The 23,328-nt window shown below is 41.3% G+C and overlaps 1 protein-coding gene across 1 annotated transcript in view; it reads right to left on the reverse strand.

Moving 5' to 3' along the window:
- LOC115113158 (inactive phospholipase D5-like) overlaps nucleotides 1–22,681 on the reverse strand; it is a 98,091-nt gene extending 75,410 nt beyond the window's left edge. The window contains exon 1 of the mRNA XM_029640465.2: nucleotides 22,377–22,681. Coding sequence (XP_029496325.1) covers nucleotides 22,377–22,535 — 159 coding nt within the window. The 5' untranslated portion in view covers nucleotides 22,536–22,681. The remainder of the gene's footprint in view (nucleotides 1–22,376) is intronic.
- Nucleotides 22,682–23,328: the final 647 nt, after the last annotated feature.

Genomic DNA, 23,328 nt, shown 5'->3' on the forward strand with positions numbered 1-23,328 from the left:
CCGGTAGGTAAGAAAGACCTTTCAATTTATGATATCTACCAGTAAAGGTAACAATGGGTATGCAAACCAGGTATTGAAAAAGTTTGGTCCTTAGGCTTGGTTAGAAGGCTATTTGCGATGCGCAATCCAGTCATCATGCGCTGTTTGCATAAACATTTATAAAAGCTTTCCCAAAAAACTTTCCAAATTAAATGTTGACTGCAATGTAGGTCTACCTGACAAGATTACAGTGCATGCGGAAAGTATTCAGACCACTTTACTTCTTCCACATTTTGTTATGTTCTAGCCTTATTCTAAAATGTATTAAATTGTTTCCCCCCTCATTTTCAAGGCACCAGGTGAGACCCAGATGCAGACACAGGGGGCAGATGGTTGGAGTCTTACAATGTTTATTAATCTAAAGGGGTAGGCAGGAGAATGGTCGTGGACAGGCAAAAAGGTCAAAACCAGATCAGAGTCCAGGAGGTAAGCAGGCGGGTACAAAGTCCAGAAAAAGGCAAGGGTCAAAACCGGGGGGACTAGAAAAAGGAGAATGCAAAAACAGGAGAACGGGGAAACCGCTGGTTGACTTGGAAACATACAAGATGAACTGGCACAGAGTGACAGGAAACACAGGGATAAATACACTGGGGAAAACAAGCAACACCTGGAGGGGGTGGAGACAATAACGAGAACAGGTGAAACAGATCAGGGTGTGACACTCAATCTACACATAATACCCTATAATGACGAAGCAAAAACAGGTCAAGTAAAAAGAAAGATCACATTTACATAAGTATTCAGACCATTTACTCAGTACTTTGTTGAAGCACTTGATTACAGCCTTGAGTCTTCCTGGGTATGACGCTACAAGCTTGGCACACCTGTATTTGGGGAGTTCATCCCATTCTTCTCTGCAGATCCTCTCAAGCTATGTCAGGTTGGATGGGGAGTTCCGCTGCACAGCTATTTTGAGGTCTCTCCAGAGATGTTCGATCAGGTTCAAGTCCGGGCTCTGGGTGGGCCATTCAAGGACATTCAGAGACTTGTCTCGAAGCCACTGCTGCGTTGTCTTGGCTGTGTGCTTAGTGTCATTGTCCTGTTGGAATGTCAACCTTCGCCCCAGTCTGAGGTCCTGAGCACTCTGGAGCAGGTTTTCATCAAGGCTCTCTCTGTGCTTTGCTCCATTCATCTTTTCCTTGAACCTGACTATTGTCCCAGTCCCTGCTGCTGAAAAACATCCCCACGGCATGATGCTGCCATCGCCAAGATGGTGCCAGGGTTCTTGCAGATGTGATGCTTGGCAATCAGGCCTAAGAGTTCAAGCTTGGTTTCATCAGACTTCATCAGAGAGTCTTTAAGTGCTTTTTGGCAATCTCCAAGCGGGCTGTCATGTGTCTTTTACTGAGGAGTGGCTTCAGTTTGTCCACTCTACCATAAAGGCCTGATTGGAGGAGCGCTGCAGAGATGGTTGTCCTTCTAGAAGATTCTCCCATTTCCACAAAAGAACCCTGCAGCTCTGTCAGAGTGACCTTTGGCTTCTTGGTAACCTCCCTGACCAAGGCCCTTCTCCTCCGATTGCTCAGTTTGGCTGGGCAGCCAGCACTAGGAAGAGTCTTGGTGGTTCCAAACTTCTTCCATTTAAGAATGATGTAGGCCACTGTGTTCTTGGGGACCTTCAATGCTGCAGCCATGTTTTGGTACCCTTCCCCAGATCTGTGCCTCGAAACAATCCTGTCTCTGAGCTCTACGGACAATTCCTTTGATCTCATGGCTTGGTTTTTGCTCTGACATGCATTGTCAACTGTTGGACCTTATATAGACAGGTGTGTGCCTGTCTAAATCATGTCCAATCAATTGAATTTACCACAGATGGACTCCAATCAAGTTGTAGAAACATCTCAAGGATGATCAACGGAAACAGGATGCACCTGTGCTCAATTTCAAGTCTCATAGCAAAGGGTCTGATACTTATTTAAATAAGGTATTTCTGTTTTTCTAAAAACTTGTTTTTGCTTTGTCATTTTTAGGTATTGTGTGTAGATTCACAATGATTCTTTATTTATTTAATCCATTTTAACATAACAAAATGTGGCAAAAGTCAAGGGGTCTGAATACTTTCTGAATGCACTGTATATAATGCTGATTTGTATCAATGGGGAGGGGATTTGTTTTGCTCAATTGAATTAAATGTAACTACACCCTCGAAATATTTGCCAGACTTCAAAAATGTTTTAAGCATGGTTTAAGCATTTTTTGATGGATTTTTTTTTTGGTGGTCTCTGGAGAGATAGATGTACTGTAGATTGCTAAATCACCCATTGGCTAGGCCAACCGAAGCTTGATAGAAGGCATCTGCCATTCAACTGTATTAGGGCAACATTTTGGAGTGACAGTGGAATCAACCATTCACATTGACTTGTAATGGCCAATAGGTCACTGTGCTTTTTTATTGCATGCTCTCTTTGAAAATAACTTGTGTGTGAAACATTGTTGCATTTCAACTTCAGATAATCTGTTACTTTGTGTGCTAAATGTTTTTTTGTATGTACCTTTATTTAACTAGGCAAGTCAGTTAAGAACAAATTCTTATTTTCAATGACGGCCTAGGAACAGTGGGTTAACTGCCTTGTTCAGAGGCAGAATGACAGACTTCTACCTTGTCAGCTCAGGGATTTGATCTTGCAACCTTTTGGTTAGTAGTCCAACACGCTAACCACTAGGCTATGCTGCCACCCTCAGCATGCATTTTTTTCACCATTCTGAATGTCTAAAGTATCCATTACATTCTTTTGAAATATAAACACAGAAATACTGGACATTTTCAACTCTTGAATCAGTCTTGTCCCCTGGTCTTGGTCTCGACTCGGACACGATTCGCTCCGGTCTTGGTCTTGAATCGGTCTCGCTTTAGGTGGTTCCGAACACAACACTGCTCTTATTATTTGTTCACACCCTCCCCTTACCTAGTAGGTCTATGTCATTACGTAAAGAGTTGGTGCGTGTGAAAACATTTGATCTAGAGCCTCAGTGACAAACATTCCATTATTATAATTCATTACACACGCACTTCTATCAAAACCTCTTTAAATCCTGTACAAGTGCCCACCTCTGCCAGTAATGAACTTGGCCTCAGATCTTATGTTCAAATGTATTATATATAAATAAAACACCCATATTTCATTATATCAGAAGCCATCATGATATATAGAAAATCAATATACCACTATACAGAACAATATATTCTGACACTAAGAAAGACAGCATAGGAACAACAAATAAACACATTTGAAGTCATTTCAGGATATCTGATCCACAGATTCATTGATTTTGAATGCGTTCCCATTTCCATATATCTCAGAGTGTAAGACTTCACAGCTGTGCTCAGTAGTGCTATTGAAAGCTTCACTATGGTGTTGATGCAGTTAGTGCCCTCTGTCACTGACAGACAGTAAGCTTTTAACTTCCCACGGGAAGCTAATTAAGAAGCAGAAATCAGCAATGTAGATTCTCACACATTGTTATGGAGCCATCATGTAAAGTGAGGCTCTGCACACTGCACATCACAAACCCACCTGCATCCCTTTCATGAGGCCATAACATTGTGATCCTTACATCTTTTAGACTTGGCAATAGCACCCTCTGCTGTATCTGTGGTTATAGTGACCAATGTGCACTGACAAATACTGGACAGTAAGGCTCTAGTGTTTGGTATATTCTTGTTCTATAATATCAAAACCAATGCCGGCCAAGCTAAACTAAAACGTAGTTATCCTTTTCTCTTTCATTTCCATGTTCCCCCTCTTCTGGCATATCCCCCAGGCGTATGGTTTTATTTGCCTGTACATTTAGTTGGAATTCTGTCTTGCCACTGTCAACTCAGATGTAAGGCAAGCACAATCTCAGTGCATTAAATATCAAATAAACCCTATTTGTGGATGACATGTTTGAATTAAACTATGATGATGACATGATGATTAAACAGCAGTTTCACTCATGCCCTTGGTAGAGGACGTAGTTTGAAAGTTAAAGCTTAATTGGCAAGTGTTGATGTTGATGTAATGTTTCTTGTCATTTCAGGTCATAACTATACAACTAACTTATTCTACTGAGCCATTTGCTTTCTTCATATTCTTATATATATTCTTACAAAAATGGTTGTTGTCAAGAAGGAACCTGCAGGTAAGCATTTCGTTGGACCATGCGTATTCTGTACATACACCTAATAAAACTATAAACTAACACTCAGACGAGCAGGGGATTGAACGTGTGGCATCAGCAGAGAAAAAGTGGTGACTGAACTGTCCCTTTTCTTTAACTCTAACAGACATTGTGGAAATGGGTGAGAAGGCAGCCAGCCAGACCTGGCAGCTGATCCCATTAGTTTCACTGTCAGAAAACCGCTCCGGGAAGAGAAACACTTCATTATCCAGAAACCCTGCACCCTGTTGGGAGACTGACATTTGCCTCAGTAAAAAGGTTATCTTGCATCAATACACTCGACCTGTAAAGTTCAAAGGCACTTTAAATAAGGCAATGAGTCTATCTTCAGATGTCTCGCATATAGCTCTGCCTCATATTGAACTACATTATGCCTCTCCAGTGAGATGATTTGCCTAGCTGCTAGTTGTTAGGCTACTGATTTGTTTATTTAGAGCCCCAATTAGCTTTTACTAATTGCAACAGCTAGGCTACTCTTCCTGTAATTCAACATATCAAACACTAGACGAGTGGCGCAGTGGTCTAAGGCACTGCATCGCAGTGCTAGCTGTGCTACTAAAGATTCTGGGTTTGAGTCCAGGCTCTGTCACAGCCGGGCCGCGACCGGGAGACCCATGGGGTGTTGCACAATTGATCCGGGTTAGGGGAGGGTTTGGCTGGCAGGGATGTCCTTGTCCTGTTGCGCACTAGTGACTACTGTGGCGAGCTGGGCGCAGTGCACGCTGACATGGTTGTAAGGTGTTTCTTCCGGCACATTGGTGTGGCTGGCTTCCAGTTTAAGTGGGCATTGTGTCAAGCAGCAGTGCGGCTTGGCTGGGTTGTGTTTCGGAGGATGCACGGCTTTCGCCTCTCCCAAGTCTGTATGGGAGTTGTAGGGACGAGACAAGACTGTAACGACCAATTGGGGAGAAAAAAGGGGTAAAAAAGCTAAACATAAAACACTATCTGAGTTATGTGAATGATTATATTCCTGCCTCATATCCATAGATATACAGTTGAAATCGGAAGTTTACATACACCTTAGCCAAATACATTTAAACAAAATTCTTCATAATTCCTGACATTTAATCCTTGTAAAAATTGCCTGTTTTAGATCAGTTCGGATCACCACTTTATTTTAAGAATGTGAAATGTCAGAATAATAATTGAGAGACTGATTTATTTCATTCATCTCATTCCCAGTGGGTCAAAAGTTTACATACACTCAATTAGTATTTGGTAGCTTTGCCTTGTTTATCTTGGGTCAAACGTTTCGGATAGCCTTCCACAAGCTTCCCACAATAAGTTGGGTGAATTTTGGCCCATTCCTCCTGACAGAGCTGGTGTAACTGAGTCAGGTTTGTAGGCCTCCTTGCTCGCACATTCTTTTTCAGTTCTGCCCACAAATGTTCAATAGGATTGAGGTCAGGGCTTTGTGATGGCCACTCCAATACCTTGACTTTGTTGTCCTTAAGCCATTTTGCCACAACTTTGGAATTATGCTTGGGGTCATTGTCCATTTGGAAGACCCATTTGCGACCAAGCTTTAACTTCCTGACTGATGTCTTGAGATGTTGCTTCAATATATCCACATCATTTTCTTTCGTCATGATGCCAACTATTTTGTGAAGTGCACCAGTCCCTCCTGCAGCAAAGCACCCCCACAACATGATGCTGCCACCCCCGTGCTTCACGATTGGGATGGTGTTCTTCGGCTTGCAAGCGTCCCCCTTTTCCTCCAAACATAACGATGGTCATTATGACCAAACAGTTCTATTTTTGTTTCATCAGACCAGAGGACATTTCTCCAAAAAGTACAATCTCTGTCCCCATGTACAGTTGCAAACCGTAGTCTGTATTTTTTATGGCGGTTTTGGAGCAGTGGCTTCTTCCTTGCTGAGCGGCCTTTCAGGTTATGTCAATATAGGACTCGTTTAACTCTGATTGTAGATACTTTTGTACCTGTTTCCTCCAGCATCTTCACAAGGTCCTTTACTGTTGTTCTGGGAATGATTTGCACTTTTCACACCAAAGTACGTTCATCTCTAGGAGACAGAACGCGTCTCCTTCCTGAGAAGTATGACGGCTGCGTGGTTCCCATGGTGTTTATACTTGTGTACTATTGTTTATATAGATGAACGTGGTACCTTCAGGCGTTTGGAAATTGCTCCCAAGGATGAACCAGACTTGTGGAGGTCAAACATTTTTTTCTGAGGTCTTGGCTGATTTCTATTGATTTTCCCATTATGTCAAGCAAAGAGGCACTGAGTTTGAAGGTAGGCCTTGAAATATATCCACAGGTACACCTCCAATTGACTCAAATGATGTCAATTAGCCTATCAGAAGGTTCTAAAGCCATAACATAATTTTCTGGAATTTTCCAAGCTGTTTAAAGGCACAGTCAATTTTAATGTCTGTAAACTTATGACCCACTGGAATTGTGATACAGTGTTAAATAGTTATAAGTTAAATAATCTGTCTGTAAACTATTGTTGGAAAAAATACGTGTGTCATGCACAAAGTAGATGTCCTAACCAACTTGACAAAACTATAGTTTGTTAACATTAACAAGAAATTTGTTCAGTGGTTGAAAAACGAGTTTTAATGACTCCAACAAGTGTATGTAAACTTCCGACTTCAACTGTATGATGATTAAGTGATAATGCCCTCGAAGCCGGTGTTTGGAGGATATATTTTCACGTGCCGATATATCCTCCAAACACATTATCACTGTTATACAACGGGTTACCAACATATTCAAATAATGATTGACATATTTGAATTCAAAACATTATTATGATTAATTTATTCATACTCTTTCTACCTTCCAGAAGATATAGTCCCGAAACAAATCTAGGGTTGCTACCCAAGCCGGCTGGTTGTTCGTTCTATTTGTTCGGTTGCCAGAGACGTGACCCAGTCGTTCAGTCTTTTTGTTCTGTATCTATGGACGCAACCCAGTCATTCGTTCTAAATGTTGCATTGCCACCCTGGCTGGCAACGTTCTTATTATTGCTTGCTAGCTAGCCAACTATGGCTAACTTACAGTCACACCAAACAGTGCAGAAAGAATAACAACAGTAGCTGCATTTGTTTAAGCTGTTTTCTAGTGACATTTATTTGGACACATCCATTGTTATGTTTGTTCCTTATATAATGACAAACTGGGGAGTAGGTTTAACTACTTTTAATGAACATATACTTCAGCTATAAAACTCCATGTTTACCCACGCAAGGTATTCTTCAATCATCCGCCTCACGCATAGCCTGCTGCGTAACGTAGTCTAAATATTATTAACACACAACACATCTTCTTTCCTTTAAAATAAAACAACTTTTCTATGTAATTACACATGTCACATCACATTTGTTTACTCAACCTGCATAACATGCAATTTTCAATAACGCACATTTCTTTCCCCCCCAAAATGTTTTCTTAACAAATAAAATATTTTTCAACTAAATATAGTCCATCAATACTCTATTGTGAACCTATTTCTTTTCACATAAACCAAACATTCAGACCAGGTGCCCCTTTTTTTTTTTTTAGCAATTCTCAGTTGTTGGACAGCGTTCATTGTCAGTTCTGTTCTGACTGAATTGTCCATTTCTAAAGGCATTTTACACTTCAGCAGTATCCTCCTGATGATCTTCAGTCCCTTGAGTGAATGGCTGCAGCCTTAGATCCACTCTGTTTTGTCTCAGTTGTGAGACTTGCTCCGTTTGGATCTCATAGGATCGCGGTGCAACTTCTCTCTGCACACACCCTTGCTGCATCCAGGTTCCTGTAGTGATGTCTCGGAGTCGTACATGATCTCCAGGTTTCAGTTCAGGTCATTTTTATTTATTTTACCTTTATTTAACTAGGCAAGTCAGTTAAGAACAAATTCTTATTTTCAATGACGGCCTAGGAACAGTGGGTTAACTGCCTGTTCAGGGGCAGAAGGACAGATTTGTACCTTGTCAGCTCGGGGATTTGAACTTGCAACCTTTCGGTTACTAGTCCAACACTCTAACCACTAGGCTACCCTGCCACCCCAAGCGCCTTGCACTTTTGTTGTGTCGCTGTATTTGTTTGTCTTTCTGCTTTTCCTTTGCAAGTTTGACTTTGTGAGCACCTCTGGGTGTTAGCAAGTCCTCATGGATGGGTAGGTTGGTTCTGATGCGACATCCCATCAACATGTGTGCAGGTGAAAGTCCATTCTGCAGCAGTGCGCTGCGGTAGATCACCAGATTTTTGAGGAAATCCTCCTTTCCATCGTGTGCCTTTTTCATCAGACCTTTGACAATTTTGACTGAACTCTCTGCTAAGCCGTTGGACCTTGGGTAGTTGGAGCTGGAGGTGTTGTGTCGGAATCCCCAGTCGTTAGCGAACGATCGGAATTCGGAACTTGAGAATTGCAGGCCATTGTCCGAGTACAGTTCATACACAACCCCATGCCTTGCAAAGACTGATTACAGGTAGGTGATTACAGCTTTGCTGGAGTTAGTTGGCATTGTTGCTACTTCAGGATAGTTGAGTAGTAGTCTGTAATAACAATGTGACTTATGCCATTTTAGTCAAAAAGGTCAACTCCAACTTTGTAGTAGGGTCTGTTGGGTACTGGATGAGGCATTAGCGGCTCTGCTTGCTGCTTTGGCCTGTAGGTCAAACACAGTTCACATGAAGCAGTGGTCTGGCTGATTTCCTGGTTCATTCTTGGCCAGTACATTACTTCTCGTGCTTGTCGTTTGTATTTTTTCCTCACCCAAGTGGCCCTGTATTTTTTGTAGCATTTCTTTGCGTAGTGTCATGGAAATGACAATCTTGTTGCCTTTGAACACTATGTCATCCACAACGGTGAGTTCTGCTCTGCACATCCAGTAATCCTGTATTCTCCTTGAACAGTTGTTTTTCTGTGCAGGCCATCCTATCAGTGTTGTTTCTTTCAACTCTGTCATTGTTTGGTCAGCTGTGGTCTCTCTTTTGATCTGCTCCATTCTCTCAGAAGACACAGGAAGTGATGCTACAATCATGTCGACGTAGGCCTGAATCTCAGTGTTTTTCTGTGTGTCGAAAATCTCCTTCTTGTCGACTGCTCGAGAAAGAGTGTCGGCGGCGAACATGAACTTTCCCAGGGTATAGATCATCTTCACATCATACTTTTGCAGTCTGATCAACATTCTCTGGATTCTCATTGGACAATCATTCAGTGGCTTAGACATGATTGACACCAATGGTTTGTGGTCGGTTTCTACTTCGAAGTCTCGTCTGTAGACGTATTGGTGAAACCTTTCGCAAGCGTATGTGCTTGCCAGTAGTTATTTCTCTATTTGTGCATACCTTGTTTCTGCGCCTGTCAAGGCTCTGGATGCATATGCGATGGGTTGCCATGTGTCGTCATGCTGTTGCAGAAGAACTGCTCCCAGGCCAAACTGTGACGCGTCTGCAGAAATCCTTGTGCTTTTCTCTGGATCATAGAACCTGAGCACTGGCTCTTCTGTGATTGTCTTCTTTAGGTTTTTGAAGCAGTTTTCCTGTTCATGGGACCATTCCCATTCATTTTTCTGTTCCCGAAGACATCTGAGTGGAGCGGACTGTGCTGACAGTTGAGGTATGAACTTTGCAAGGTAGGTGATCATGCCCATGAAGCGTCTCACATCGTCCTTGTTTTTCGGGCACTCCATGTTGTTGATGGCTGATGTTTTCCTCGGGTCTGGTTTGACTCCGTCCTCTGAAAGTAAGTCTCCCACGAAGGTAAGTGTTTTCACACCAAACTCGCATTTGTCCTTGTTTAGTTTTAGGTTGACTTCCCGTGTCAGGTCCAGCACTTGTCTCAGTCTCGCATCGTGTTCTTCTTTTGTGGACCCCCAACCGATGATGTCATCCATCATAGTCTCCACTCCTGGAATGTGCTCGAATATCATGTGGATTGTCTTGTGGTAGACCTCTGGCGCTGAGAGAATCCTATATGGTAGAGGAAGAAATCTGTACCTGCCCTCAGGTGTGTTGAATGTGCATAGCCTTGAGCTTGCATCATCTAGCTTCATTTGCCAGAATCCTGATGATGCATCAAGCTTACGGAATCACTTTGCTCCAGCAAACTGTGACATTATCTCTTCTCTGGTTGGCAACTTGAAATGCTTTCTCTTGAGATCTCTCAGGTCAAGACATATCCTGAGATCGCCGTTCTTTTTCACCACAATAACCAGTGAGCTTACCCAATCTGTAGGTTCATCCATTTTTGTGATGCCGTCCATCTTTTCCATGTGTCCGAGTTCCTCTTTGAGCTTTTTCCTCAGTGCAAATTGAACTTTTCTGCATGCATGTACAACAGGAGTAATTTTGTCATCAGTACATATTTTGTGTTCTCCTGGTAAACATCCAAGACCCTCAAACACATCCTCATACACAGCCAGTATTGATTCTTGGTCATTTTCAGTCTGTGATGTCACTACATACACTCTTTTCAACAAATTGAGCTTTTCACATGCATTGATTCCTAGAATAGGCTGTACACTCTTTTCCACAATCAGCAGCTGTGCTCTGAACTGTTTTCCTCTGTGCTGTAAAGTTACTTTGCAGCTACCTTTGACTGGTATGTTCTCCCCAGTATAACCAGTAACCTTAATTTTCACCGGGTGTATTTTGCTCTTCACCTTCAGTGTTTTGTAGTCATCCAGCGATAACAGGTTTACCTGTGCTCCAGTATCAAGCTTGAATGGTATTATAGTTTCATTCACAGTCAATGGCACAATCCATTCAGTAGTTACTGCATTGCATATTTCCACAGAATCAACAAAGAATTCTTCAATCTCCTCAACTGTGTGAACCTTTTTCTTTGTAGCCTCAGCGTTGAAGCATTTTGAGAAATTAATATTTTTCCCACAGTTGTTACATGTTTTGCCATATGCAGGGCATTTTATGGGCTTGTGGATAAATCCACATTTTCCACATGTAGTGTTTTGATTTCTCTCTTTTGCTTGTTTTTGCTTTGTAAAGCGTTGTGTGTATTGCTCCTCACTTTTTATTGCATGTACAGATGTCTCATCCCTGCTCAGCTCTTTAGCTTGTGCTCTGGTGGTTTCAGCTGCTCCACACATGTTCACTGCTTTATCAAAAGTTCAAATCTTGCTCACGCAGCAATCTCTCCTTGAGTCCATTATCAAGTATGCCACAGACTATCCTGTCTTTCAGGATTCACACGTTTTGCTCAGTGTGTTCAGCTCAGCCAAATACTGGTTAAAACTGACTCCCTGTTTCTGATCATGAGAGAAAAACTTGTATCTCTCAAACGTGACGTTCTGGCTTGGTACAAAGTACTCCTCAAATTTAGCCATTAGCACAGTCAATGTCAATTTTGCCTCGTCTTGCTGAAAGCTATTGTAAATGTCCAATGCATCCTCTCCAATAACATGCAGAACAATGGAATCTTTCAATTTGTCATCCTCTCCCCTTGCACCACTGGCTGCTAGGTAGATATTGAATCTCTACTTGAAACGTTTCCAATTGTCAGCTAAATTGCCTGTTAACTGCATAGGAGTAGGAGGACTACGCCTATCCATGACGGAGAACAGGAACAGTGTCAATTTCTCTGACTTCAGTATGTTGCTCATTAACTTGCTTGTCAACAGATTCCAATGCAGCCTCGCTCTCGCTGCTGTCACTCGCTGCTGCGGCTTGTTGTCCTCGCTCTTGCAAGCTAGCATCTTCGACTACTCACGTCACTTGACTTGTGGTAGAATGTTCCATTTTCGTCACGGATATTTGCAGCGTTACTCCTTTCTTTTCTCTGTCTTGTCATAGCGACTACCAATCTGACACCATGTTATGTTTGTTCCTTATACTGTATAATGACAAACTGGGGCGTAGGTTTAACTACTTTCAATGAACATACTTCGGCTAGAAAACTCCATGTTTAGCCATGCAAGGCATTCTTCAATCATCCGCCTCCCACATAGCCTGCTGGATAACGTAGTCTAAATGTTATTAACACATAACAACACATCCATAACAATGAGCTAATGAGGCACGATTTCGCCTGGCATAAAAATATCTCTCGTTAGGACACTGTTGTTCAGAGGAGCTAGACAACAACACAGCTAACAAAATAACTTCAAACTGAAGCTAGAAAGACTGCAAACTAGCTGCACTTCGTTTCATTTGACCTTTTTTCAATTTAAATGTATTTGTATATATCCATAAAAATGATGCCAGCTGATTCGACTTGCTGAGAAACGCTGCCTGCCTCACTCTCTCATCCCGACTCCCGACCTCTACACATTCATTACTATGGGACAGTTGGATATCGAATTTGAATATTGAAACAATGTTGCAAATGTCAGAGGGACAGACATGATATTTTTTATTTTAATTTTATTATTTAACCAGGTAAGCTCGTTGAGAACAATTTCTAATTTGCAACTGCGACCTGGCCAAGATAAAGCATAGCAGTATACAACGGCAGGGTAGCCTAGTGGTTAGAGCGTTGGACTAGTAACCGAAAGGTTGCAAGTTCAAATCCCTGAGCTGACAAGGTACAAATCTGTCGTTCTGCCCCTGAACAGGCAGTTAACCCACTGTTCCTAGGCCGTCATTGAAAATAAGAATTTGTTCTTAACTAACTTGCCTAGTAAAATAAAGGTAAAATAAAAAAATAAACAGAGTTACACATGGAATGAACAAAACATACAGTCAATAATACAGTAGAAAAAAAAAAGAAAGCAAAGTCTATATACAGTGTTTGCAAATAAGGTCAAATAAGGGCGTTAAGGCAATAAATAGGCCATGGTGGCGAAGTAATTACAATATGGCAATTAAACACTGGAATGGTAGATGTGCAAAGATGGATGCAAGTAGAGATACTGTGGTGCAAAATGAGCAAAATAAATAAATACAGTATGGGGATGAGGTAGATAGATGGGCTGTATACAGATGGGCTATGAACGGGTGCAGTGATCTGTGAGCTGCTCTGACAGATGGTTCTTAAAGCTAGTGAGGGAGATGGGAATCTCCAGCTTCAGTGATTTTTGCAGTTCGTTCCAGTCAGTGGCAGCAACTGGAAGGAAAGGCGATGCTCTTCTCTATCAGTATCCCGTGGGTTGTTGTTAAGAGAATTCTGTTCTCCTGTTCAATAACCAATTCAATTGTATTACTCTCAGTCTGTTATATCAGGATTTGTAAGATACTGATAGAAATTAAAACAGACAGAGGCCCATTCTACCAAAGTTAAATGTTTATTCACGGAACGTTCTGACGTGCACAGCACAAAGACCTTCAATTTATAGTGACACACATACTTCCACACAAACCATCAAATCGGCCCGCCAATAGAGACTAGGGGAGTCAGTGAGAATAGCGTCTTCCTGCCCTCCCCTAAGATAAGGAGAGACCTGGGACTGGGAAGTTCTCAGTGTCCCAGCCAAGGTCGCCCCGAACCTGGCTCAGACAGTCTGTAATCAAAATACTAGACACATTGTTCCCAAAACGTTGATTCTGACTAAGAACTACACTCCAGGATATATTATTATTCCACTGACTAAAACCACACAGTATTATAATATAATAATCGAATGATTCTACTGACTAACACTTAAATCAAATCAAATCAAATGTTATTTGTCACATACACATGGTTAGCAGATGTTAATGCGAGTGTAGCGAAATGCTACACACATGTATTATGATAATCTAATGATTCAAATGACACACATGTATTATGATAGTCTAATGATTGAAATCAATTTCATACACATCACAAGGTTTCAGATTTATGGTTTCAGGGGTGTAATATTCTAATAATTTATTAAATCACATTTCCTTATCAGTTGTGTGGGTGAACCCCTGCTGAACCTATCATATCACACCTCACAATTTACAACGGGTGGGTCTAATCCTGAATACTGATTGGTTAAAAGCGCATTCTACCCGGTGTCAATTCCACAAGTTACCACCAGCTAAATCTATGACGTTAAAATGCCTATTTACTCCTTTCCATTTGACTGCGCAATCCACTATCTCCTCAGCCCAGACAGGGAAGTTATAAAGTTGATCTCCACTATAAAAAGCATCTTGACATTATCTCACATTTCTTTTAGACTAACATTTAGTTTTCAACAGCGGATATTTGTAGAAACCTTCAACACCATGCCATTTACAATCTTCACTGCTTTTAACAGCAAGCATAATAACTCTACTGCTTCATGGCGCAGCACGACTCTTCCAAACAATTTCCCTCGGCCTCTCTGCGCTCGAGGTTTATGACTTTGAGTTCTCAGAGCAAAACAAAGATTATGCCCTATTCACAGTTGATTTAAGGTGGGTGACTGTTCATGGTGGAATGGTGTTGATTACTTTATTCTCTTCAAGACTCAAGTTTCACGAAAGCAAGGTACAGAATACATTATCGCAAGTGTTGTTTTGTTTTCATACAGTCATTCATACAGTCACACTGTATATATACTTCCTTTTTTCTCTCTACTGTCTTATTGACTATGTTTGTTTATTCCATGTGTAACTCTGTGTTGTTGTTTGTGTCAAACTGCTTTGCTTTATCTTGGCCAGGTCGCAGTTGTAAATGAGAACTTGTTCTCAACTAGCCTACCTGGTTAAATAAAGTTGAAATAAAAAATTTGCGCATATTGCCCTGTTCCGAATTCAATGAAGTTGCAGACCTTTTCAAGACTTAATAAATTGTTCCAACAAATTTCACAGAGTGAAACTCAGGAAGGAAATAGCTTCCTTTATGGGGGGAGGGGGGGGTGTAAGAGCTGGCTAACTGCCTGGTGTGACAGGATGAGCAGCCAGGAGTGGAGTTAGGCACGTTTGAAGAGGCTGCAGCTGCAGACTTTTCCCCTCCTCCTCTTTGGATATGCAGACAGAGCAGAGAAAGCTGGGTTGCTAAAGCATCACTGGTAACGCTTACATTAAGTTGCCCCTATAACTATGTATCTAACACAGTAATAACATAACAGTAGTTACATAGATTTGACTCCATACTACATGATAATAGTGGTTGTTGCGAAATCAGTTATTACACAATTGAAACAAGGAATGTGTAATTACTCCATAATTGCTGAAGGTTATTCAAATTTCAAATCAAATTTATTTATATAGCCCTTCGTACATCAGCTGATATCTCAAAGTGCTGTACAGAAACCCAGCCTAAAACCCCAAACAGCAAGCAATGCAGGTGTAGAAGCACGGTGGCTAGGAAAAACTCCCTAGAAAGGGAGTAACTACTGATGCTATTACACATTCTCTTGTTCCACTATGTAACTCCTTTTTTGTAATTACACATTTGAAAGTCACCTGTGAATTACCATGTTAATAACTCAAACTAAAATATGACCTTGTTAATTACAAGGTGCCACTACCATGGAATGTACTGGAATACCAGGGTTGAGAAATAGGCTAGGACCTGGTAATAACAATTGTAACAATGCACATCCTGTCATTAACTACCAGTCATTTTCAATTAGTTTATGACCTGGCTCAAAAGCTATACCGAAGAGGAGAGTGTGAGAGGTCAGTGTGACATCACTTCCTGGTGAACTCTCACTTATACAAAATCATTTAAATAAACTTTTAAAACAGTTAACCTTTTTGTTAACTATTAATAAATAGAAGGAAATTTGGACGTTTCCACATTCAAAAGAAGAAAAGGAAAAAAGAATGCCATCATTGTTAGATTAAGACACCACGGGAGACGGTTATTGGCTATTACGTTATTGCCATTTTCATCATCTAGCTAGCTAGCAGTAACCACAGCAGCCATTATGGAATGTCACTTCTTGTTGAAGTGCAGCCAATCCGCTCCTTTGTTGTTCAACAAGAAGTGCCATTCCACAATGGCGGTGGTGGCTACTGCTAGCTAGCATGAGGATGAAAAGGGCAGTTTTCCTGAAAAACTAGCAGTATTTTAATATTCTTGATGTACAGTGGCACACCCCATCCCCGCATTGAGAATGTTTTCCGACCCATATCTTGTGCCGGCTCTGCAGTGTCTTAATCTAACCATGAATCCATTCCGACCCCAGTGCAGCTCAGTGTAAACAAGCGTAACAGTAGGGTCGGAATCTTTTGGCTAGACACCAGAGTCATGGGAGGAGTGAGTATTAATTCTGCTGTAGAATTATTTGCTCAGCCAACAGGTTAAACAAATGACAAACAAATGACAAATCAACGAGTCACTCAGAAAAACGAATCATGATTCTCAAGTCAGTAAAAAGGCTTGTTCAAAATTAATGAATCGTTTGCAAACTGCACATTACTACTAGTTGTGGTGTAGCGGTGGGTAAACGCAAGTAAACACACTTTTTTTTGCCCAATAGTGTAGCTTTTGCGGGAAAACGCATTGAAAGTATAGGGAGTTTAACTTTTTTCACCACGAGAGGCGATCAGAGTTTACCCACCTATTTTTTTTACCATTACATCACTGATCAATACCTCTCACACTCTCCTCTGCAGCCAAAATGAAAGTGAAATAACATTGAAACTAAATGTTTCATGAGTTTTGTGATTTAGTAACATTTATTAAAATGTGGAAAAGGTGCTGACATTAGGCTACCAGTGCCTAGCTAGCCATCTAGCTAGCTACATTAGTGAATGATGGGGAACTTGTGTTTTTACTAACTAAAATAGTTATTGCTTTGAGCCTGAAATAGGAAATTTAATTTGATTGTGAGTCTATGTCAAATCCATTAAAGAAAATTAAAACTGAAAAATGCTCTCCTGTCTCATTTCCCCTGGTTAGAATATTATCTGCAAAGGTTGTTACATCATAATTATAAAGGTTATACCCTACTGGGTTCACTTTACATTAAGTTACTTGCTCCTGGTTAGGTACATGATAATTACAAGTATATCCTATGCAACTACATTGTTCTTAGATTATACTTTATTTGGTATTACCTTTGAACCAGGTCATAACATAGAAATAAACAAATAGAAAATTACCAGTAGTTAATGACAGGGTGTGCCTTGTTACAATTGTTGTTACCAGGTCCTAGTCTATTTATCAACCCTGGTATTACATGTGGATTCAATGGTAGTGACACCTTGTTGCTAAATGTAACAAGATCAGATTATGGTTTGAGTTATTAACATGGTAATTCACAGGTGACTTTCAAACATGTAATTACAAAACGGTTACATAGTGGAACAAGAAAATGTGTAATAACATAAGCACACTGAACTAAAATATAAAAGTAACATGCAACAATTTCAAAGATTTACAGTTCATATCAGTCAATTGAAATAAATAAATTAGGCCCTAATCTATGGATTTCACATGACTGGGAATACAGATATGCATCTGTTGGTCACAGATACCTTTGGAAAAAAAGGTAGGGGAGGGGATCAGAAAATCAGTTAGTATCTGGTGTGACCACCATTTGCCTCATGCAGCACGACACATCTCCTTCACATATAGTTGATCAGGCTGTTGATTGTGGCATGTGGAATGTTGTCCCACTCCTCTTCAATGGCTGTATGAAGTTGGTGGATATTGGCGGAAACTGGAACACGCTGTCATACATGTCGATCCAGAGCATCCCGAACAGGCTCAATGGGTGACATGTCGGGTGAGTATGCAGGCCATGAAAGAACTGGGACATTTTCAGCTTCTTGGAATTATGCACAGATTCTTGCGACATGGGGCTCTGCATTAACATGCTGAAACATGAGGTGATGGCAGCGGATGAATGGAACGACAACGGGCCTCAGGATCTCATCACGTTATCTCTGTGCATTCAAATTGCCATCAATAATAATGCAATTGTGTTCGTTGTCCTTAGCTTATGCCTGCCCATACCATAACCGCACCACCACCATGGGGCACTCAGTTCACAACGTTGACATCAGAAAACCGCTCGCCCACACAGCGCCATACACGTGGTCTGTGGTTGTGATGCCGGTTAGACGTACTGCCAAATTCTCTAAAACGACCTTGGAGTTGGCTTATGTTAGCGAAATTAACATTTAATTCTGTGGCGACAGCTCTGGTAGACATTCCTGCAGTCAGCATGCTCTGTGGCATTGTGTTGTGTGACAAAACTGCACATTTTAGAGTGGCCTTTTATTGTCCCCAGTACAAGGTGCACCTGTGTAACGATCATGCTGTTTAATCAGCTTCTTGATATGCCACACCTGTCAGGTGGATGGATTATATTGGCAAATGAGAAATGTTCACTAACAGGGATGTAAACAAATTTGTGGGCAAAATTTGAGAGAAATAAGATTTTTGTGCATAATGAACATTTCTGGGATCTTTTATTTCAGCTCATGAAACATGGGAACAACAATTTACATGTTTTGTTTCTATTTCTGTTCAGTGTAGTTACATGTGGTATAACGTTCAGCAAGGGACTGTAATTACACATCCCTTGTTCCAATTGTGTACTAACTGATTCCGCAACAACCCTATTACCATGTGATTACATATTAAAACCTATGTAACTACAATGTTAACATAGTATTATTGTGTTATTTACATAGTAATAGGGGCCACTTAATAATGTAAAGTGTTACCACATCACTCAGACAAAGCCATCTCCCATTGAAACATCAAATAGTCAACGTAACATTTCCATTTCAAAACGCTGGCTGCAGGCTAGCCACTAGATCAGAGGTGCACAATTGGCGGGACCTCAGTCCTGGTACGGACCGAGTGAAGGTTCTCTCTGGACCTCGACACATTTCTCATAAATAATTGTTAAATTAAATACTGATGAAGCAACCCTTTTTTTCAATGTACACATACTGCGCTGGGAAGGTCCCAGACAGCGCCCCATACTACTGTGTGTTGTCCAATCACGTGCATTATTTAAATAATTCATGAAACTCAGCCAATCAAAGAGAATGTTAACAATGCATATTAACACAGCTTGATGAAGCTATTTGGAGTGCACAATGCATAGCATTAGTTGTTGATGAATCTACTGATGTGAATGATCATGCCCAGCTTCTCTGGTGTATGTTAGATTTTACCACACAGAGAATAAGAAATTCTGTGAAGACCTGTTAGGTGTAACACCACTCGAGGATACATACAAGAGAAAAGGGCATAGACATGGCCCTAAAGGAGATGCTGAGAAAGAGGGGGATAGATCTACAATAAGTGGTGTCTATCACCTTAGATGGGTTCCCTGTCATGATAGGAAGAGAGAGAGGAGCTGTGGCATGGCTGAAAGAGGACAACCCTGATCTCACAGCTTACCACTGCATCACTCATCAGTCTGTCCTGTGCGCCAATCTGTCAGAAGTGTATGCTGAAGTGATGAATACAATGATGAAACTCATCAACTTCCTCAGGGCATCTTCATCTCATCAACATCGCCTGCTGAGAGAATTGATGAAATAAGTTGATGCAAATGCAAATGACCTATTGGTGCACAACAACATAAGATGGCTCAGTAAAGGCAGGCTGTTGGAAGGCTTTTGGTCCATTCGAAAGGTAATAACGGTTTTCTTAGAACAGCTCAAGAGTCAGAAGGCAACCCAGTTTTCACTTTTTTTGCAAGACAATTGCAAAATGGATATTGTTGCTTTTTTGGTAGACATCACACCTTAATGAGCTCAATGTGAAACTATAGGGTAAGAACAATTCAGCTTGTGATTTGATGACATCTGTCCGCTCCTTCCACAAGAAACTAGAAGTGCTCAAGGAAGATCTTCAATGAGACTTTGCACACTTCCCAAATGTACAGGAACATATTCAGGGTGAGAGAGATGTTTCTCTCTTCATAGATAAGCTGATAGGAAACGTCATAAATTGGTTTGACAGCTTCAGGCTTGCACAGCAGCTCCTTCTTCCAATTGAGAATCCATTCCACATCACAGATGTCAGGGGATTTTCAAAGGAGGTGACACAGACCTTCAAGTGGGCACATGCTGGATCTCTACAGATGGAACTGATTGATCTGCAAGCAAATGTTGCACTAAGAGAGCACTTTCAACTAACTGATCATGACACTTTCTGGCTGCAGGCAGAAAACAGGCCTGTGATTGTTTCCCATGGTCTAACCAAAGTAGCACTACACACCTTGAGCATGTTTGGCTCCACATACAGCTGTGAATCTTCTTTCTCCGCTATGAACATCATTAAAAATAAGTACCATTCTAGACTCACCAATGAGCACCTACATATGTGCAATGAGAATGGCACTGACTTCATTCCAGCCAAGGTTCAAATTACTGGCAGGGCAAGCAACAGCCCATTGCTCTCACTAAAGAAGAGAGATGGAGAAGTAAAGTGGGAAAGAGTAGGAAAGGTAAATATTAAACCTGTGGTTTCTTATTTGTTCAAAAATCATAGCACCTTTTTCAGAAACAGGCACTTTTGTTATTTTTTTGTGAAGATGCAGTCTTGTTTTTCTTGAAATGAGAACATTTGTGATAGGCCTACTTTTATTTGTGGTTAGTCTGCATATTTATTTTACCTCATGTTTAATGTGTCTGCATTGAAAATGTGCAATAAATATTGTTGAAATGTTATTGAAATGTAGTACTTTGTTTATTAGCTATATACAGTATATACATGAACTACATATGCACGTTAGACATTTTAATGGTTTGGACATTTGGGGGGAGAAAATGTTAGTCACTGGACCTCTTTGAATTCTAATTGTGCACCCCTGCACTAGATGAACAATCCACTGGACGGTATCTACATGTACATTTGCATTTTTGTAGATGCCTTGATAGAATATGAATAGATGCCTTGATGAATATGAATTTAAGCCTTTTACTCCACTTTTAAGATACTGACTGGAAGAAAGCCAAAAAACAAAGCTTTACTCTAAGTCTGACTCATATTAACTTCCTTCAATAAGAAGAGCACATTGAAGCATCACTTATAACAGCATATGGATAAATCAGTTGTGATTCAGGGTACGGTTACGAGGAGCAAATCGTTAAACAATGCCAGCACTCCTCTACATCAGGCTCAGGCTAACAGCATCAACTGAGCACTGGGAGAATTAACACATTTATTTAATATTTTAATGTTTTATTTAACCTTTATTTAACTAGGCAAGTAATTTAAGAACAAATTCTTATTTACAATGACGGCCTACCAAAAGGCAAAAGGCCTCCTGTGAGGTTGGGGGCTGGGATTAAAAATATAAATACATAAAATAAAAATATAGGACAAAACACCCATCACGACAAGAGAGACAACACAACACTACATAAAGAGAGACCTAAGACAACAACATAGCATGGCAGCAACACATGACAACACAGCATGGTAGCAATACAACATGACAACACATGGTAGCAACACAACATGGCAACAACACAACATGGTAGCAGCACAAAACAGGGTACAAACGTTACTGGGCACAGACAACAGCACAAAGGGCAAGGTAGAGACAAGAATACATGATGCAAAGCAGCCACAACTGTCAGCAAGAGTGTCCATGATTGAGTCTTTGAATGAAGTAATTGAGATAAAACCAGTTTGAGTGTTCGTTGCAGCTCGTTCCAGTCGCGGCCCAGGGATGGAAGATGAGGGCTGCAGTAGATATCTCAGATAGGGGGGAGTGAGGCCTAAGAGGGTTTTATAAATAAGCATCAACCAGTGGGTCTTGCGATGTGTGTACAGAGATGACCCGTTTACAGAGGAGTATAGAGTGCAGTGATGTTTCCTATAAGGAGCATTGGTGGCAAATCTGATGGCAGAACGGTAAAGTACATCTAGCTGCTCAAGAGCACCCCTACCTGCTGTTCTATAAATTACGTCTCCATAATCTAGCATGGGTAGGATGGTCATCTGAATCAGGGTTAGTTTGGCAGCTGGGGTGAAAGAGGAGCGATTTCGATAGAGGAAACCAAGTCTAGATGTAACTTTAACCTGCAGCTTTGATATGTGCTGAGAGAAGGACAGTGTAACATACAGTGCAGTCTGAACCCAACTTCTACACTCTAAAGGAGAGCAATTAATAATGCAATAGCTGTCTGCAGCAATAAAGTCAAACTGTATAATTTATGTCAGACAGTGCAGTCGCTACTAAAGCAGATAAGATCATGCAGCAGCCAGTGAATACATATAACAAAGAAGCATGGGAACTGCTAACCCAAAACACTCAACTATAGAAACAACCAGATAAAAAATACCTAACACCAACACCAACTTACAAATAACAATAGACCCACAATGCTGTTCTGTAGATTTCACAAGTACAGTAACTTATCAGACAAACATCTGAAAGCTTACATGCTCCAGTTTTTTCTCTTTCCTGCGGAGCCATACGCCTGCAGAGTAGTCCTGCTGCTGGACGGTGCTGTAGATGGTATTCGCCGGGACCACCAGGGGACCACCCCCCTTCAGCTGGAGCTCCATAAAGCCCACTGTCGGCAGCCCGGCTGAGCGCATCTCCGTCCCCTCATGTCAGGCTCGGCTGGAGAAGCCCTCTGCTCAGACCCCTGGCTTGGGGCTCACGGATCCCATGTGTTGTGCGGAAGGAGGAAGAAGAAACTGACGGAGGAAGAAGAGACCCGTCTGGATCAGACCCCAGTAGAGTCAGCAACACTGCCTGTCGGTGCTGGCAGAGTTAGGGAGGCAGGCTGCTCCACTCTACCCTGTCTCTCTCTCTCTCTCTCTCTCTCTCTCTCTCTCTCTCTCTCTCTCTCTCTCTCTGGCACTTTTATCCCCCTCCCTCCCTGCTTCTCCTGGTTTCTAGGTCTTTCTATCTCCTCTGTCTCTACCTTCACCACTCTCCACCTCAAGCAGTGATATCTCTGGTTGTCAGAGGGATCCTTCACAGACTAATCAAAAAGATATGTACACACGCAAACATAAACAACTGAATGTGTACACACACAGTTACACACGCACCATTTTAATCATGCTTTTGCTCACATTTTGCCATGAGGCTGAGATTATTTTTTCATATGCCCCCCCAAAAGCACTGCATGCACGTTCGGTAATCTGGCCCTGGGTATGACATAATTTTGTATGATCTGTGGAGACACACAGGTATGACATTCTGTATTATCTGCAGACACAGACATACACATGTATGACATCATGTATGATCTGCAGTAACCTCTGTTGACCTCAGCCCATCAAACACCACACAGGCAATAGAGCTTGACGTCTAATTACCCAGACAGAACCTGCTTTCCCAGAGCTACAGTCAGAGCTCCTTAATTTGGACACATTGTAG

Source organism: Oncorhynchus nerka, linkage group LG28 (assembly GCF_034236695.1).
Source record: "Oncorhynchus nerka isolate Pitt River linkage group LG28, Oner_Uvic_2.0, whole genome shotgun sequence".
NCBI lineage: Eukaryota > Metazoa > Chordata > Actinopteri > Salmoniformes > Salmonidae > Oncorhynchus > Oncorhynchus nerka.